We start from the raw sequence: 15,688 nt of genomic DNA, 5'->3' as shown, positions 1-15,688 counted from the left end.
TCCTGCAGGAAGACATATAACACTAGGCCTCAAATACTTCATGCAACAGATCTGCAGATATCTTTATAGGGCAAGGTCATTCACCGGAGATACAATTAGAAGCAACCACTGAGTAGCTGCAAAGACACCATATTCTCTCAAAATGACATGGTTTTGGGGGGGTACTTCTGTTTTATGAGAAAGAAATATTTTATTTATGATCAAAGGTACTGTTTAACTAAAGACCTTCAGGCAGAGCTCATATTCTCTTCTCTCTTTCTCTCTCTGTCCTTCTCACACACACACAGACATATCAGAAATTTCTATTTGATAGCACAAAGGTAAAGGAATAAGGTGGCAATCAGGAAACATGGGTTCTAGTCCTAGTTCTGCTATTAATGGCAACTTGCTTCCCTGTTCTCAGCCTCAGAGTCCCCAGTTGTTTAAAAAAAAAAAACAACAGAAGGCAGTTTCAGGAGTCAGTAAACCAAAATGGTCAGCAGCAGATGAAAGCCATCCATGCCCATTGATTTACATGTTGTCCATGGGTGCCTTCTAGCTACAATGGCAGAGTTAAGCAGAAAATAGATTGCCACAGCTTTGTGTGTGTGTGTGTGCGTGTGTATTCATATTCATTCTTGTTGTGTGTTGTTTGTCTTGCCTAGAGAATGAGACTCTTACCTTACTTTGCTCCATCATCTTTTCACAGTTGCTGCTTCAGTATGGTTAAGTAACTTAAGGTTCCTGAATAGTGAAGAGTATTTCACTACTCACTGCCTTGGACATGATATTATCTCTCTTAGAAATGCCCTGATCCACCAGGTTTTAAGAAGTTAAAAACACCCACCAGGCTAGACACATGATCTCAGATGATCTGTAAGGGTCTTTCAACTCCCAAATATTTTGTGAATCCAAGAGTCCCCTTTTCACCTTCAACATTGACCAACATCCAAGAGCTCTAGGCAAAATGGGGTCTTAGAATTCTGTATAAGCATATTCTTGGAGGTAAAAACAAAACAAAGTTTTGCTTTAGTTTGCATGTCTGTACCTGCAAGAGATATACCATATAATGTGTGGACTTGCCATAGGATCCTAGATGATTTATTTTTCTATGTCTCGAGTGTCCAAAGAGGTGAAGGCTCATTTAAGAAATTTCCAGGCCGGGCATGGTGGCTCACACCTGTAACCCTAGCACTCTGGGAGGCCAAGGCGGGAGGATCACTCGAGGTCAGGAGTTCGAGACCAGCCTGAGCAAGAGCGAGACCCCGTCTCTACCAAAAATAGAAGGAAATGAGCCGGACAACTAAAAATATATAGAAAAAATTAGCCGGGCATGGTGGCGCATGCCTGTAGTCCCAGCTACTCGGGAGGCTGAGGCAGTAGGATTGCTTGAGCCTTCGAGTTTGAGGTTGCTGTGAGCTAGGCTGACGCCACAGCACTCGAGCATGGGCAACAGAGTGAGACTCTGTCTCAAAAAAAAAAAAAAAGAAAAGAAAAGAAATTTCCAAAGCCAAGGTAGTGGCTCAGGTTTTCATGCATAAAATGAGTTTTAAAAACCATAATCACTCTAGGTTTTTTATCTAAAGACTGGCACCCATGAGCCCCTAGAAGAAGCCAAGTAAATCTTTCATTTAAACCAAATTCCCCCTGAACATTCAGTGAATGGCGGAAATCATTCTATCCATTTATATTTTCTTGGGAAATGCCAGTTTTCAAGAAGTTGAAAAATCCCTTCTTCCCTTGCTTTCCCCAGTTCTATTTTCTCTTAATGCAGATCTCTAAACCACTCACTCTCTGCCTTGATTTTAGATCCACCTTCTTCCCTACCCCACCCTCACCTCCTGCTGTACCCCAAGGCCCAAGCTCTGGCAGTTTCCTTTTTTGCCTCTATATCGATTGTTCTCAACTGGGGGAGATTTTCTCCCCAGGGGAAATTTCAGCAATGTGTGGAGACATTTTTGGTTGTCACAGCTAGGGATGGGTTATTACTGGCATCTAGTGGGTAGAAGCCATGGATGCTGCTAAACATCCCACAATACACAGGATAGCATCCCCTATCCCTACCACCACCAAAGAATTATCCAGCCCCAAACATCAGTAATGCTGAGGTTAAGAAACCTTGCTCAACACTTCAGCACTAACAGAGATCTCCTTCATGTCATACTCTCAACAATTGCTTATATTCGTATTTTAATGTTATCATGTTGTCTTCAGGCACAGACGCCTAGGTGACTGCAGATTTCTTACTCTGAAACTTAACATGCCCCAGACTGCTTCCACCTTTCCCCAAAATGCCATTTTTTTGGCAGTTCAGTTATCATCATTTACCCCATTTTTCCAATATCAGAATCATGGAATTATTGTTCTTCCCTCTTTCCTTTTTCTACCATATCCAATCTATCACTATGTCTTAATTCTAACATTTCTCATATTCTTTAATACTCTTATATTTTCATAACCAACATAATTTAAGCTACAATAATAACCTAACAGATCTTACTTTCAGCTGCCCTCCTGATCTATACACTCACACGCTCATGCATGCACACACACACTCACACAATCAGTCCATCCTACACACAGTTGCTATAACAGACTTCCTGAAGTAGTACATCATGGCACTGTCTTATTTAAGAACACAAGCAACGTACTACTAGCACATCTGTTCAACTAGTATTTATTAGGTACCTACTATAACCAAAGCACCTTTACATTTCCTCTCTCACTTCTTTAGACCAGAGCTGCTCTCTCTCATCCATGGATTAAACCACTTGTATCTATTGTCCCATTGTCCCCTGTCCAGCCTAGATATGGCCTTTTAAAATGCCTTTATCAATATAGACTACCACTTCCTTAAAATTCTACCAGGTATACTATACAAATGATTAAACTTTGTATTAGTCTGACCATTTCTTCAACCCTCCTCACCACCAAATCACTAAATTCTCTGTAAATTCTTCCTTGAATAATCTTACCTGACCCTGATTGCTTCTTTTCTATATAACTTCTCACCATGTGTACTCTATTAGCAGTCATTTTGTAAGATTTTATTCATGTGTAGATTCATTCATTCATTCATTTAACAGATATTTACTGAATGCTTATTTCATACCAGGCCCTATTCTATAGCAGGAAGGATGTATGGAGAAAGAAAGCAAGGTTCCCGTCCCATTGGAAGGCAGTATCCTATAAACCACTTAAGGGCAGGGCCCTTCTATTTCCCTTGGTATCTCTCTTACATTCTAGTTCTAGTTCACTGGTCACTATATTCTTGATGACCAGTTAATATTAAATAACTATTGCATTCAAGAACAAAAATGAGGATAGCATAGCTTAGCTGCAAATATACAAACAACAAATGCACACCTTCATAAATGTATATACTTTGCTTGGCCAAGTCGAGATAAGGATTTCACATCATTCCTAATCAGAGATAAGTTTTTTAAGGGCATTCATAAAATTAGGAGAAGGAACAGCAGGAAGACATCTATTGAAGAATAAAGCAAATACTCTTAAGCTCAATCAATCATATGATTTTCCATTGCACTTCTGTAATAATTTGAACCCGTTCCCAAGCATTTGGCAGAACCCTTAACCCCCTTCTGACTCAGGAAAATCTGATCCCTGCAAATGAATACCACGTGATGGCATCTCTTCCCTCTTTCCAACAACTGTGGGTGTCTTTCAAACTTATTTTTTAAAGGATGGCTATACACAAAATTAATTCTAGCACCCCTGAAGCTAACCATTTGTTTCAGCCATTTGCAAAGAAGTAACTTAATCATTAGCTTTCCCATGAATTCACTTGTGGACAAAGAACAGGGTTAAATATTTTGGAATGAAAAGATCTAAGTTTTCTCCTAAATTTTTCACTATCATCTAATCTGTCTGCACTTTAATTTCTGAATTTGTTTAAGGTAAATAACACTTGCAAGTTTGGGGGGGGATATAATAATGTATTTTTAAATATTTTTAAGGTTTAAAAAATACAGATCGGGAGGCCAAGGGGGCAGGCTATTAATATTAGCTGGATGACCACCAACATAAACCAACACTCCATCGGCTAAAGGACATTGAGGCTAATTGTACAGAATTAAGTCCAGTGCCTTCATTATGTCTGATTTTCCTCTTCCCTTCTATTGTCCACAACTCCAAACACTCACTATTTCACAAATGTCACAACTGAAATATACTTTCTTTGCTCCTCTCCTTCATACCACTAGTTATATGTTGCTCCATGAGCTTTTGGTGATTTTAGTTTGATCTGATTTAGTCTTACCCAGGAGACCTAGGATCCAAGGAAGGGTTCACGCTGAAGCAATTTGGTAACACTACCCTGGTATTAGCAAGCTGCTTCTGTCCATTGCCAGGAGGCTGTGGTCCACTGGTGGATATTAAAAGAATTGAAGAGTAATAAACCACCTCTAAAAATTTGCTACCTTTGGAATAGAGCTAATATAGTAAAGGAGACTAAAGAGAAATCCACAAGGCTTCCAATTTGGGGATTTCAAAAGCCAAAAATCATAGGAAAGACTGAAAATATTGAGCTCAGAGGCGTCACTCCATCTCTATTAGAAGGGGCATAATTGTTTCTTTTTTAACACATTGGGTGGAGCAATGCCTACTTCAAAGAAAATATACTGCCATAAATATGGAAAATGTCATCTTTAGATGAAGTGCTCTTCATATAAATCAACAATTCACTAGCAGAACACTCTGGAAGATTCCTGGGTGGATACGTACTTTATCTGCATCCTATCAACACTCTAAATGAATCCAGAATTCATACCCTCAGATCTTCCATCCAAATCTTTAATCCATCATAACCACTGTGTGAGATTTACCTTCACCAACAAAATCCTATTGTTTGAAAATTATTTTGGAGTATTAGACATATAAATGTCTATGCCTAAGATATCTTCCTCTAACAACGAGAAAGGAGGAAACTGGTTATTGGACTTTGTGGATAGGTGTGATAGCAGAAAATTAAGTATCTTTAAAACCAAAAATACAAATCAAATAAGTAGCAAGGAACCTGGAAAGAAGAGAAAATATCAGCCCTTAAGAAAAATGGTAGAAATGGAGTAAAACGATATGAATTTAATTTGGGAGAATTGAGTAGAGTAGCCACAAAACTCTGGGAAATGCACTGGGTTCTTCACTAAGAGCTACCAATGTGATGTGTAAATTATCACCAGCCACTGCAGTTTAGAAAAGGTTAACGCCTGGACCCCTTCTTGCTGAATCTCTATGGCTTTCATTCCAGCCTAAAGCCAAAGAACAAGGCTCACTGGCTGTCTCTGCCAGCCCTCCCACATTCCGCTCTCTCCCTTCCTGTGCACTCAGCTCAGTAAGCAGCCCACCCGCAGCATCTTCCCTCTTTGATCTTGCCAAGGGCTTTTTCCCACCATCCCTGAAACAATTACCCAAGCGGTTTCCACTCCGGATCATCATAAGACAGCGGCCAGCCAGAAGCCTGGGCTGCCTTGAGCCTTGTGAGAGGATATGCCAGGCATCCGTTGAAACTCTCCAGTGAGGTCAAATTGGTGGGGGGTGGGGAGGCCCTCTTTGAATGGCAGAATACCATGGTAGCTGTAGGACACAGAGCTCTTTTGACTTGGAGCTTAATGAGCCTCCACTTCAATAGGACCTACGTGTCCCGAAAGATAAGGACAGAAAGACACCGTTTACCTCATTCGGCTGCATATGCTGCAGACTGGTTCAAGGTCTGGATCGGAGTGACTCACCAAGAAAATAAGTCTTCTTTTTAGTTAGAGTGCTATCCCCTCCCCAGCAAGATACCTTCTTGGATGTCAGCAGGGCAGGGCTGATGAAAGAATGTGCACTGAACTTGGAAGAGAATGCAAGCTGTGATTGCAGTAGAAAGTTCTCTGTAAGCCTGAGGCAACATTTCTGTGTATTGCTTAGAGCACAGTGATTGTAGAGAACCCCAGGCAAGAGACTTAATGAGATTAGAAAGACAGAATGAATTTCAAGAAAAGCATCTAAGTGAGGTCTTTGAAGAGAGGAAAACATAAATAAATGTAAGAATCCTTGGATCATTAGTTATAATCTTTCCCAACCTCTTGATGCAATGAGAATTAGCTACCTGAGTCACCCTGCACTTAGAAAGCTGAGAAAAATACTCCCATGACAAAAAGCCTAATTTGAGAAAGTTTCCCTAAATTCTGACTTGCTAAGTAGGCTAAAAGAGGTTTTCCCTGGAAGAACTTCTAAAGCCGGAGAAAAAAGGAAAGTTCATGGTGCCATTTGTAAGCCATCACTAAATTATCTGTTCATGCAAGACACAGGCTGGTCACTGCCTCACTTGAGCCATCTTAGAGGAATAACTCTTCTATTCATGAATATCCTTCTTGGTTTAGAAATGTTCACTGATTTTGTGAAGAAATCACAAGGAAGACTCCTCTTAGATCTGTTCCGGAGCTACGTATTTACCTCAAATACCTCCCTAACATTCCATACTTAGAAATTTTACTCCAGAAAGAGTGAGGCCTGATGTGGACTGAGTCACAGCAGAGAAGCAAAATTTCAATTAGCAATTCCTATATTTGACGGTAAGTGAAAGGTATGTTTCCCTTTGAACAGTACAGGGGAGATGGGACAAACACCACCCAGGAGCAAATCCAGCTCTGATAGGCTGCTAAAACAAAAAGGGAAATAAGAACCAGTTTATTTTCCCTGACATGTGGTCTTGCAAGTCTTTATATGTGCTAGAAGTGATCCAGCTTGAGAGTCTGGAAGACATTACGTGGTCTCCGAGATTCTACTGGGTAGAGGGCGGTGAGCCTACTCTCCCAGTCAAAGGTTCCACCTCCTTTAGCAAGAGCAACTCAAAATTTCCCAACAATTAGACTCCATGTGAAAGTAGAAGTTGGATGAGGACTAAAAATTTAACAATAATTGATGAGCTCATTTGTGATATCTGGCCACTAGATGCCATCATTCCATCCAAGCCTGTTATTTAGAACTTTAAATTCTAAAGCTACGTATTCGGGGGCAGGCCCCTGGAAAACTATTAAAAATCTCTGAAACAAATGCCCAGAAAAGCCTCAGAAGTCTGAGGCCAGAAATATATTTCAGGCAACTTATTCAGAGAGGGCTGCCCAGTGGGAACATGAACATCTTCTCTCTACACGTTTATTATTTTCATGATTAACAACTGGTTCCCACTGTGCCCTCAGACACTGCAAACCAAGATGGTTCCAGAGACTTTGTCTCCATTTATCTCCAACTGGCTGGGCCCCCCTCCTGGAGGGGCAGCAGGGTTGTCTATACACCCCAATCTCAAAGCAGTCTGGACAAGCTTCTTACAGTCTTTTGAAAAGAGGGGCCCAATGGATGAAGCAATTTTTTTAAAAAATTACAAGATGCAGAGGTTACTAAATCTGAACAAGTGCCCACATTTTCTTTTTGGGAGTTGAACCAAAGGATGATTCAGACAGAGAGACAAGCAGCAGGATTTAGGGAATGAAGAGTCATGAGATACCAGTTTTATTCCTGGCTCTACCCAAGACGTGCCATGTGACCACCAGCAAGCTACTTCTTCTCAGCAGGTCTCTCGGCTTGTCCTTCTCTAAAGAATCCAGTCATACCCTGTCCTGTAATTTTCTTTGGAATTTCCTTGCAAAAATGGGAAGGAAGAAAGGGAATACATGAGGTATAGCAAAATGAGTGTGCTAAGCTCCTTAGACCTGGACATGAAGCAAATACAAGGTTTCCTCATTTTCTATTCAGCAACTTAGCATAGTTCTGATTTAGACAAGTGACGAAGCAGGACTATAACCTAATTTTATACAACCTTAAGTGAACACTTAAGCAAGTTGGGCTAAAGGATATTATGGATTAGATAGCATTACCTCCTGGTAAAGTATGAACTGACAACCCAACTCCAACAAGCCTTTTAACATACAAAAAAGAAAGCAGAGGGAATCTGTAAGTCAGGAGATCTCCAGGAACTAGACCCATTCTTACTGAGGGAAAGGAAGCAGGTAACGAATGAAGGCAGGAAAGATGCATCACGTACAATAGCCGGAATGGCTATTTGGACACTAATACTTTTCTTTTGTGTCAAGTTCATAAAGCTTTCAATTTGTTATGATGGAGGCTATTTTTGCCCTGAAAACAATTCCAATTTTAGAATAGAGAAGTTAATGCAATGTGAAGTTGTCTTTACCAAGTTATACTTCAGCATCAATTTTTCCTGGAACATACACATTCCCTAAAATGCAAAACATCTAAGAGTTAGTAGTATTCCAGTGCAATGACAATTGACATCAAAATTAATTAATGACAAGCCAGCAGCAAAGTTCCCTCTATTTCACACGAAGACGGTTTAGTGTTGCAATCAAGTAATATCTACATCAAGACTAATCAGATATATATTAATCAACTGCTTAATAGCTTGGGGGCCTTTGTATTTGAAAGGGGAACATTCCATCTTTTTACACAAATAACTGACAATTTTATCCCACCACATAACTACATTCTAGAAATTAGCCACTAAGAGCCACAGCTCTTGGCCAGTGCATTCTCCTAATAAACTGTAAACTGTCCCTGGGTCCCATCCTGTTTCAGACCTCCCTAGACTGCTTCTATTCCAAAACCAACCTGCCAAGAAGTCCAACAGCAAACAGTATGGCCATGAGGATTCATTTTTGACTTGAGAATAGACTGACTTCCCACTGAGCATGGGGAGACAAGGGCTGCTCTGATTTCAGAGTACTTTGGAGTTCATCCTTGGAGTTCTTTAAACTATCTGGAATCATTTTCTAGTCCTTCTAAAATAAAGCTTTAAAAGCACTATAAGGGCATAGGCCGGGCGCGGTGGCTCACGCCTGTAATCCTAGCTCTCTGGGAGGCCAAGGCGGGCGGATTGTTTGAGCTCAGGAGTTCGAAACCAGCCTGAGCAAGAGCGAGACCCCGTCTCTACTAAAAATAGAAAGAAATTAATTGGACAACTAAAAATATATAGAGAAATTAGCCGGGCATGGTGGCGCATGCCTGTAGTCCCAGCTACTCGGGAGGCTGAGGCAGAAGGATTGCTTGAGCCCAGGAGTTTGAGGTTGCTGTGAGCTAGGCTGACGCCACGGCACTCACTCTAGCCCGGGCAAAAGAGTGAGACTCTGTCTCAAAAAAAAAAAAAAAAAAAAAAGCACTATAAGGGCATAAATTAACAAAGATACATATTTATACATAAATATATATATATATCTGTCACAGGTTTAAGGTTGGGCTAGGTATACAGTAAGAGCCTGGAGTGTGGGGGCAGTTAGCTTATTATATGAATGAGCAAATGGAAATTGCTCCTTGACCCTGGTGATTTCCTATTCTGGAGTAGAAGAAAGGAACTTGCAGAGAATAGAAAAGAAATCAAAGTCCACTCACATCAGCACATAATCCTATAAGCAGCAAATGGCACCTCCCTGTTGGGGATTATGCAGCTGCCAATTCACCAAAATGGGGAGCCCAGTGCCTTTGATTTCCCAGCTTTCCCACCCTCAGGATCATATGCTACCTGAGGAAACCATACCTCTTCTTCCAGCTTCACCACCTTGGCCTGGGCATTGCTCAGAGCCTGGTCTCGGATTTCGATGTGTCGCCTTTGGTCCTCGTTGGTAGAACGAGCAGTGGCCAGCTCCGCTTCCAGCTTCTCCTTTTCCCGCTGGCTTTCTTTATCTGTCAGGACATGAACTATCAATACTGCCAGGCAGGAGCCAGCTCAAAGTCTTACCTGAGCAGAACTGACAAGTCATACCCATTGCTCGACAGCCTACTATTCTAGTACACAGATAAAAGAACAAGGATTTAACAAGTACAATGAATACTATATGGGTGATGGACACACTTAAAACCTTGACTCAAACTGTGCAAATGCAATTCATGTAACTAAAACATTTGTACCCCTGTAATATTCTGAAATAATGATAAAAAAAAAAGAACAAGGATAACCAAGATCTGGACTCTATCACTAGCTCTACCACTAACTTGCTATGTAGATCCAGAAAAATCACTTAACAACAATTTAATGGTTATTGTGCAGAAGCAATAAGAAAGTAGATGTAAAGTTTCAGGAAAAGTACTAAGCATTACACAAAGAAGAATGCACACACACACACACACCATCAGAAGAGAAGGTGGGCTTTATCTTCTCAATTGTATCTCTTCAGAATGGTCTTGCACTGGCAGAAGGGTAAAATGAGCTCAAAAAACTTTTTCCCCATTGTTTCCTCATGACAGTATATTAAATAGATCTACAAATGGTATTTAGTAAAATTGATAAAACCTCAAATCCCACTCCTTATACACTAACGTTATTTTCTAACTGAGATCAAGTCTATTTGACAACATGTCCTCTCCAGGAAAAGCCTAACCCAATACCACCCCCTAACTAAACTCATTTTATCTCAGCATCTGCTTCTCTTAGGAACCCAATGTTTTTAAAAAGAGAGTAAGGTAAAACTGGAAACCACGCTATGCTTTTTCCTACTCCTTATCCTGCAGGATAGGCTTGGTGTGGAGGGAGCGCTGGAAAGAACAAGGCGGAGTTAGAGGAAAAACATCAGGATCAGAAGAATATAGGCAACCATTTTACCTGAAAAAAATATCCTCTATTCGAGAATTTTCTTTTCTGCTATGTTAGCAGTTAAGTCTACTAGGGTTTGAAAGTTTAGATTTTTTTTAAAGTAATCTGATATGCTTGTGTCTTTACACACACACACACACACACACATATTAATTTATACATACACATATGTATATGTGTATATACACACGTGTGTGTGTGTGTGTGTGTGTGTGTGTAGATATAATCTATGAGTTTAGAATGGAAGAGCTTAATAGAAAGATAATGGTCTTTCTGGCTTGGGTTTTATAAAGAGTTTAGTTAAGTAGCACCTATATAATAAGAACCCAATAAATATTTGTGGATGGAGATAAGAAAAGTAGGAAAAAAAAGCACCAGTATGAGACAGTAGCCAAATATGTAATTTTGGGGAGAATGAAGGAACATTATCACAAGTTAGGGTGTGAATAAGTTAATATGGATTTATAAGTAGTATCTAAACAGATTTTACGCTTTGGTCCATATACTATTCTTATCTCAGTCTGTCCTCTTAGAGTGTCTGTACCTTGCTCCAGTAACCACAGCTGATCTGAACATTGAAATATTCCACCTGAAGTGATTATCATTGAATCCTGATGAGGTAATTCCCATTCCTCCCAAATGACCACTTAAAGATTCCATCGCTTGGCCCTAGTTTTAGATGTCTGTTAGTTAGATGGGTCATTTGTGCTTCCAGCAGGGGGTGAGAAAGAGGAAGCATTATGAAATATGCCAGAACATTCTGTCCTTAACAAGGCCTCCCCTCAAGAGAAACTATTTAACCAGAGCCTAATCTATTGGGTTTTTTTCCCCCAGAGCCTAACCAACCTGGAAAAAAGGAAATAACCAACTCCAACTCCAGGTGCTCTAGCCTTCCACGTGAGAGAAGAAAATGCCCAACTGGAGCCCTCTCTAGCCATCCTGAACCACCTAAGGGAGTGAAAAAAACTGAGACCCATTGGTGAAATTTACAGACCAGAGGCACAGGCTCACTAAAAGACTGAGACATAATCATAGGACTAGAGAGTACTTCCCCCATACCTTGCCACCACATCCCCAAAGGCCCATTTACCGAGGTTCCTTCTACCCCATACATCAGGTCTGCCATTCCACAAAAAAAAAAAAAAAAAAACGAACAAGGCATACTAAAAGGCAAAAAACACAGTTTGAAAGGACAGAGGAGCTTGGGCAATAGCGAGACCTCATCTCTAGAAAAATTTTAAAAAATATTAGCCGGGCACCATAGTGCACGCCCGTAGTCCCAGCTACTTGGGAGGCTGAAGCAGGAGTTTGAGGTTGCAGTGAGCTATGATGATGCCACTGCCCTCATGTTAAAGGAACAGAGCAAGACTATCTCAAAAAAAAAAAAAAAAAGAAAGAAAGAAAAGAAAAAAAAGAAAAGAAAGGACAGAGCAATCATCAGAACCAGACTCAGATAAAGCAGGGATGTTGGAATTATCAGACCGTGAATTTAAAACAAGTAGACAGCATGCAAGAACAGGTGAATAATACAAGCAGACGAATGGAAACTTTAGGGGAAAAAAATCAAAAAATGCTAGAGATTAAAACACAGGTAACAATACCATCTTATTTAACCTCGGAATATTTTTTAAGAATCAAATGAGAAAACAGATTTATTTAAGTGAAAGAACTATTAGAAAGCACAAACACCAAAGGAATTTACTACATAGAGGATAGTGATCATCATCACTATGATTAATGATGAGAGAGAATCTGTAGCCTCATAATATGCCTTTCATTGTGACGCCCTGCCTCTGGAGACCTTGAACCTTAAGTTTGTAGGAGAAACTTCAATAGAGCAGCCTCGCCTTCTTTTCCACTCTGACTTTACGTTTGGAAAGAAATGAACATTTGTTGAATACATATTGCATACCAGATATTGTCCTAAGTTAATCCACAGAACAATCATACAAGGAAGATGCTATTTTCCTCTCCATTTTGCATATGAGAGAATAGAGACTCGGAGAGCTTAACTAACTTGCACAAGGTCCCACCATTGGTAAATAAGTAGTGGAGACCATAGTTAAGCTCGGGTTGTTCAGAACTCTTTCTATTATACCAGACTTCCTTCTCCTAGGGTTGAGTTGGTTTGGTCTCTCTAACATTGCTGGAACACATTCCCCAGAGAGGCTTGCTTTGCAAGGGGGCTTTCTTTTCTCCTGCCACAGTTCCAACAATGCAGGGCCCTGTCAATGTCCAAAGACAAAAGAAGTTAAGGGGTCCAAGAGCCATGCCCTCTTCCCTGTCTAGTTGGAGGAGTTCACTTTTTCTTCCTAGAGCCATTTGATAGTCTTTTGCCCTGTAGGTACTCCTCTACACAGAGAGGAGTACAATATAGCAGATCCAGGGCACGAATCCATATGTTTTGTTTGTTTTGTTTTGTCCTCAGAGGCTGCCACCCTCTTTCTGCCAGTGCACTAGCTTCCAGGGTAACCGTGACACCACAAAAGCAACTTCACAACAATTTACATTAGGCACTGATGACACTAGAAAAACAACATTCCTTGCTTTAAGACAATACTGACAGAAGAACAGGAGGTGTAGGGAAATGAGGAAGAAAAAACTGCATTCTAAGCCAGAGCACAATAGAACAACCCGGAAAGGAGGAGAATACTGTAAGTAAAGATCAAATAAACTTGTAAAAGCTGACTGGAAGCTTCATGGAATGACTTGAAAGGGTCATTTGGAGGCCCAGCAAAGATGGAAGAGACTGACAAGTCCCCATCAAGCACAATTACAGCCAGACCTACACTGAGGGAGGCTGGGTGTAGGGGAAACCAACTATGAGCATCTGCAGAAATGAAGGCAGTTCATCTGTTCCCCCCACAACTAATTCTCCCTGCGGACTCAATCCACTATGAAGTTTTTATTGCTGGTTTTATGATGGCAATTGGAAAGAATTAGGCATTGTCTAGCTGGGTGGAGTCCATTAGGGACCGATAAAGAGAGGATTAATTCATTGTCACGGTCCTAGGAGTATTTCCAGACAAAGAAAACACTATTATGAGGAAGACACAGCTCTGCCCTCCCCCATACCATCTAACTCAACAACCAGAGTCACTAGTTCAGGCCATAGCAGTGGCTCCCCTGTAGCTACCTGTGCAATCTGCAAATGTGTAATGACGTGATATAAAGTAGGTGTTTACCTAAGGGAGCCTCAGGTATAGGTTAGGTATTCCAAACACTAATCATCAATCCTGCATGTTAATGTCAACTCTACCAGAGCCAGTGCATGGAACTTTCTAAGAAAATCCCTTCACCTTCAACATTAAGGGATCCCATGTTCAGTAAGGCCCTCTATTCAGCTAGCCATGACAACAGCAGGAATTTTAAGGGGCTTCTCTGGTTTAATACAGAAGTAGCCATTTGATATTACTAGATGTGGTAAGTAGCCTTCTTGGCCTAGGAGGAAAAGAACAGCATCTTCCAACTTCATAGGTGATATTCACTCTGCCCTGGCTGTTCTAGAAAGCTAAACAGAACTGTGCAACCTTTTCACGCACTTCACTCCCATCCACACATTAATACCTGCTTCTGAAGCTTGCAGACTTACTTTTTGCAAAGAGCTGAGAGATGGTTTTTCTGGTGTCCTCTGATCCCTCATACTCCTTCTCTGCAAGCTGCTTGTTGGCAGTCTCTAGGCGCTCTGTGGAATTTGGAGACAATCAACAAGGCCTCAAATTCAAACTTTCAAGCACATACTGTTTGCCCTCAAAATACTGACCTTTGGCAAAACAAGCCTGCTTCTTCTTGTTCAACGAAAATGGGTAACGCAGACATGGGTTTGCAAATGTGAATCCCATAACAATACTAGACCATGGCAGGGAAAGAGAAGGTAATTACTTAACACTTTCACTCCTCACTGCCAAAACCCAAGTGCAGAATTCTAAATTTCAACAAAATAATCCATCCCTGAATATATGATGATAGATTTATCAACCAGGAAAAAGAACATCACAGCTACATTGTAAAGTCTTTCAAATCATGTGATGTCAAAGCTAGCTAGAAAGGAGCCATGAGCAGCATCTAGTTGCACCCCCGGATTTTATAGATAAGATAACCGAAATCCAAAGATAGAAAACAACATCCCCAAGGTCAGCAGTTTTGAAGGTGTTGAAGATGGTTTAAAGTAAGAATGTTTCCCACTGTCTTCAATATTATCAGGTGAAGGTAGAAAATAAAAGGAGGGAGTGTGTCCTAGAAATAAGAAAGGACATCACTATTTCAAGCTTGCACAGCCAAAGGACATGGCTCTGCAAAATCTGTCAAGGAACAGAGGCAGCAGCAATTGTAGGAGTGGGCCAGGCAGGTCCAGGAGTCACAGGAGGGATCAGCTCATCACTCAAAAGGCTAGTCAGATGCATCCCCCCACTTTGATTAATCAAGCTTGGGATCAAATATAATTATAGTCACAAAAAACTGGCCTGTTATATACCCAGCCATTTAGTGCCCATACCAGTGGTTTGGACAAGCCCAGAGAGCCTACTTGGAGCCTCCTCAGCCTCAGCCCTCCCCCTTCACAACCCTGCAGCTGCTTCAGAAGTGCAAAGACAAGCCCATTGGTTCCCTCACCTCTCAGATCTCTGTTGAAGTCATGCATCCTCCGAATCTCACCCTCCAGCTTGTTTCTCATGGCTTTCTCCAGGGCCTCTCTTTTGGAGGATGACTTCACAAGGTTCTCATATGCTTCTGAGACACGCTGGATTTCTGTTTCCACCTTAACAAAAAAAAAAAAAAGAAAAGAAAAAGTAAAGATGGTGGTGATGGCAGGAGGTTGATGTGAAGATGGTCTGAAAACTTACACACAAATCCTCAGTGACAGTTTCTCCCAGGGCTCACAGATGGCCAGGGGACAAACATAACACAGTCAGATGGGAAAAGTTTCAGGGAAGGATGTCCAAGTTCAACCATAAGGTCAGTAATTAACTCACTATGTCACGAGAACTTCTCAGGTTAAAAAAAAAAAAAAAAATTGCACAAGGTCCCACCATTGGTAAATAAGTAGTGGAGACCATAGTTAAGCTCGGGTTGTTCAGAACTCTTTCTATTATACCAGACTTCCTTCTC

The 15,688-nt window shown here is 40.9% G+C and overlaps 1 protein-coding gene across 2 annotated transcripts in view; it reads right to left on the bottom strand.

The window, feature by feature from the left end:
- AMOT (angiomotin) overlaps window positions 1-15,688 on the bottom strand; it is a 63,607-nt gene that overhangs the window by 19,026 nt on the left and 28,893 nt on the right. For both annotated transcript variants that reach the window (XM_012645769.1, XM_012645760.1), the window contains exons 4-6: window positions 15,194-15,338; window positions 14,175-14,267; window positions 9,530-9,675 (exon numbers count right to left, since the gene is read on the bottom strand). In XM_012645769.1, coding sequence (XP_012501223.1) covers window positions 9,530-9,675; window positions 14,175-14,267; window positions 15,194-15,338 — 384 coding nt within the window. The remainder of the gene's footprint in view (window positions 1-9,529; window positions 9,676-14,174; window positions 14,268-15,193; window positions 15,339-15,688) is intronic.

The sequence above is a fragment of the Propithecus coquereli genome, unplaced genomic scaffold (genome assembly GCF_000956105.1).
Source record: "Propithecus coquereli isolate 6110/MARCELLA unplaced genomic scaffold, Pcoq_1.0 Scaffold104, whole genome shotgun sequence".
NCBI classification, from domain to species: Eukaryota; Metazoa; Chordata; class Mammalia; order Primates; family Indriidae; genus Propithecus; species Propithecus coquereli.
This window is presented reverse-complemented; position numbering and strand designations above follow the sequence as displayed.